General features: G+C 41.6%; 1 protein-coding gene across 9 annotated transcripts in view; it reads left to right on the top strand.

Annotated features, from left to right (window-relative positions):
* Ppp1r12b (protein phosphatase 1 regulatory subunit 12B) overlaps positions 1-4,332 on the top strand; it is a 188,583-nt gene that overhangs the window by 160,603 nt on the left and 23,648 nt on the right. For 8 of the 9 annotated variants that reach the window (XR_004122318.1, XM_031383441.1, XM_031383450.1 and 5 more), the window contains one exon: positions 250-266. Coding sequence is in view for 8 of the 9 variants with exons in the window: in XM_031383441.1 (XP_031239301.1) it covers positions 250-266 (17 nt within the window). In the remaining variant the exon portion in view is untranslated. The remainder of the gene's footprint in view (positions 1-249; positions 267-4,332) is intronic. The other variant, XM_031383432.1, reaches the window with a different exon arrangement.

Here is a 4,332-nt window from a genome sequence, read left to right as displayed (position 1 = left end):
TAGAGCCAGGCGGCCCTGTACAGGGCCATCACTTCTCCCAAGCCTCAGCCCTGGTGAGCTGCGGTACAAAGACATGTGAGGTAGAGCCAGGCGGCCCTGTACAGTGCTGTCACTTCAGTTAGCAACTCCTGTCTCCACTACAAAGCGGAGACATCTCACTTGAAAAGTACGATTTGTGAATGGGTATATAAGTCAGTCTCTTGCTAATGCTATTTTCTTTTTGTTTTTGTTTTTGTCTCCTTTCTCTAGCATGAAAGACTTTCTAGGTAAGAATTCTGTTTTATATGCATGCTTAATTCTTGTGAGAGAACGAATGCCTACTTGAACTTAGTTTTATGTAATAGTTTAGTAGAATGCTTTGTATCCTCGGTTTTCATTTCTCCAGTCACCATAATAGTCAGACTTACCTCCTGCCCAGTGTTATAAAAACAGCTTCAACTGCCTTCCTGCCACAACTCACTCTTCCTTCAAGTTCACCATGTGTGCTTCCAACTGATGGGTTGTCCTGAGCATCAGTACCAGGCCTTGTGGGCACTTGGGAGGTTGCATGCATGAGGCGCTGCCCTTACCTGCAGCTAGTGTACAATCTACTGGAACAACAAGTCCTTTCAGAAGAATGCAGAAATTGCCGTTTCGACAGGCAGGCAGGTACCATGAGTGCGGGAAGAAGCAGTTAACCTAATCTGATGGTTCTAAAGACGGGATTGTTACCAAAGAGACCGTGAGCTAAGACTGTCACTTTATAATGAACCTAGCCCTGTATATCATATCTAAATGGTACTTATGTATAGTTTATCATATGAACAAAAAGGCTGGTTTGCAATTACTAAAATAAATTAATATAATTTTTTCACACAGTATCTAAGGTACAAAACTGATCTTCTTAAAGAAGAAAATAAAAATAATTGCATCTTTGGAACTAAATGTTTGAATCTCTTCTCCACTATTTCTATGATGGAGAAATTACAAGGAGACAGGATAAGGAACAGATGTAGTTCTAGGACATCACAGGGTAATTGGTCTCTAAATCTGTTTGGTAGTTGAGCTAGTTTGAACTTGTTAATATATGCTAAGACTTATATGTATTCTTCCTCTTTCTGCCCTCTCACCAAGTACCAGCCAAGAATGAATAGTTTACTTGCCAAGTAGTATAAAGTGACTTGGCTTTACAACATGCAAAGAGAAGTATTTTGCTATATCTCATCTTTAGAAAACTCATTTATGTTACAATGGTTACACTGAAAGACACTTTCTCTGCAGACTTTAAAATATATCATACAATTGTGATTAGAATACTGGTGTACCAGTTCAAGAGTGGGGCCAGAGGGCCTGTGAGACAGCTTGACTGGGAAAGGGCTCTGTACCACACCTGACAACTGAGTGCTCAGTATCCCAGGGCCACATGACAGACAGGAAGAACTGGGTCCTAATGGCTGTCTTCTGACCTCCACAGTCACACACATATGTGCACATAAGTAAATAAGTAAGTAAGTAAATAAATTATGTATCAAAAGTAAAAATAAGCAAAGAGATTGACAGAAACACATCCATACCATTATACCTTCAAAAGTCAGATGTATAGTGTGAATTTGCATCTAATGGGCAGATATAAAGTACCTGAGAAAATGTACTATTTTAGTTTTTTCGTTTGTTTGCTTGTTTTGAGAAAGTACATTTTTCTTTCAATCTATACTAGAAAAACCAACTTAAATATATTTAAATAGTTACATTTTTAAAGAGAAAAAGTAGCACAAGACAGTATTTTATTATGTGGATATACAAGCGTCTTCCCAAATAGTGCCCTAAAGATTATAAAGTATCAAGTCTCATTACATAAGTTTACCCTGTTGTTACTAAAAAGTAACTGTAACTAGCTGAGCATGGTGACTCAAACCTGTAGTCCCAGCTCTGGGAAGACTGAAGCAGAGGATCAGGACCTCAGGGCCAGCCTGGACTACATAGACAGTCAGTCCTACACCAGCGTAGACAATACAAGGCCCCGTCTCCAAGGAACTAAAATGAAGAAAAAGAAGAGAGTCTCTATAAACATCAAAAAGTAAAGGGGTGAAAAGTTTGTGCGATGTGTCAGACAGCTGTCAAAGCCCTGCTATGTAAGAGCATCCTCCCAAGGTGTGAGAGAGAAAGCTGCACGCTTTACAACGTGTGACTAAGCTATCCAGAAACGTCCAGAAACAAGTGCTGAATAACCAAACACTGAACCTCCCTCCCAATTTAATACTAAAATAGGACATAAGAATACCATAATTTCTCTGCAAACTCTCTCCTGCAAACTTGGTGCAGTGCCAAGTCTTGGCTGTCACCTTGATAAACCTAAGAAGCGTTCCCTCTTTGGTTGAAGAGTTGTCCTCATCAGATTGGTCTCTGGGCCAGCCTGCTGTGGTGTTGACGTCCCTACACAGGTGGACCTGGGCTCCCGGGCAGGTTCTGCACCTGGGCTCCCGGGCAGGTTCAGCTGGAAGCTCCTGCCTCAAGTTCTTGCTGTGGCTTCCTTACATGATACGCTATACCCATAAGCTAAAATTAACCCCTTCCTCCCCCAAGTTGCTTTTGGTCCTGGTGTTTATCACAGCTATAGAAAGCAAACCAGGACAGATGAAATGAGATAAATCTCTTTGGAAGGCAGTATAGCTATACTAAATAAGTGTTCAAAATATAGTTAGCCTTGATCACATATTTACGTTTCTAAACATTTTTCTAAAAACGTGTCAGGTGGCACACATCAGTATTCTAGCATTCAAGAGGTAGAGACAGAAGGATCAGGAGTTCAACATCAGCTGCATGGCAAGCTCGAGGCTATTCTGGGCTGTATGAGGCCCTGTCTCAAACAGAAAACAGCTGCCAAATAAATAAAGTAATAGGCCAACCAAACCAAGACTTATAAATACGACTGCACATTTTAGGTTGTTAATAGCTAACAACTTTGAAGCAGTGTGTCTATCACCTGGAATTTGGTTAAATTACAAGATAACCAAGGAATGAATTGTATAGTCATTTTTTTTTTAAAGAGAGTCTTTTTAGATTTATTTATTTATTATATGTAAGTACACTGTAGCTGTCTTCAGACGCACCAGACCAGGGCGGCAGATCTCATTATGGGTGGTTGTGAGCCACCATGTGGTTGCTGGGATTTGAACTCATGACCTTCCGAAGAGCAGTCAGTGCTCTTCCCCGCTGAGCCATCTCACCAGCCCTGTATAGTCATTTTTAAGGAGGCAGTATATTTATTTTTATGGGAAGATGGCCACAGAATCATAAGTGTAGGGAGGAGTTAAATAATATTGGTCTTACCTGGCTTTATAGGAATGTATATTCTAACATTTTTGTACTTGACATTACAGAAGTATATGAAATCTACTGTTAATAGCAGTTATTTCTTGGGTAAGATTATGGGGTAGACCATGGAAGGAGTTGCAGAGACTAACTATGGAGCAGAGACTGAAGGAAGGGCAATTCAGAGACTGCTCCACCTGGGAATCCTTCCCATATTCAATCATCAAATCCAGACACTTTTCTGGATGATTGCAAGTGCTGGCTGACAGGAGCCTGATATAGCTGTCTCCTGAGAGGCTCTGACAGTGCCTGACTAATACAGAAGTAGAGGCTCACAGTCATCCATTGGACTAAGCACAGGGTCCCCAATGAAGGACCTAGAGAAAGGACCCAAGGAGCTGAAGGGTTTGCAGCCCCTTACAACAAACAATATGAACTAACTAGGACCCTCAGAGCTCCCAGGGACTAAACTGCCAACCAAAGAGTACACATGGTGGGACTAATGGCTCCAGATGCATATGTAGCAGAGGATGGCCAAGTCAGTCATCAGTGGCCCTGTGAAGGTTCTATGCCCCTTGTAGTGTAGGGGAATGCCAGGGCCAGGAAGTGGGAGAGGGTGGTTGGTGAGCAGGAGGAGGGGGTAGGAAACAGGGGTTTTTTTGTTTTGTTTTGTTTTGTTTTCATTTTTTGCTTTTTTAAATTTTTTTTCTTTTTTTCAGAGGGGAAACTGGGAGATATCATATGACATACATGTAAATAAAGAAAATATCTAATAAAAATGATGTAATGATCTAAAGAAAAAGATTATGGGGTAGATAATTTGGTATTACTTCATGTATTGCTTTTGTAGTCAGAAAAATCACCAATGCAGAGATTTCCGTGAACAGGGAGTGGGGAGGGCGACAGGAACTCAGGTCCTGGCATCTCTAAGAGAAAAGCTTCCTGTGCAGCTGCTGCTGTCCTCTCACCTCCTTGCCCTCCTGGGCCTGCTCCTCTGTCCTCCTGGGCCTGCTCCTCTGCCCTCCTGGGCCTGCTCCTCTG

This window comes from Mastomys coucha, unplaced genomic scaffold, assembly GCF_008632895.1.
Source record: "Mastomys coucha isolate ucsf_1 unplaced genomic scaffold, UCSF_Mcou_1 pScaffold1, whole genome shotgun sequence".
NCBI lineage: Eukaryota > Metazoa > Chordata > Mammalia > Rodentia > Muridae > Mastomys > Mastomys coucha.
Note: the sequence above shows the minus strand (reverse complement) of the source record. Positions and strands in the feature narration are given on the sequence as shown.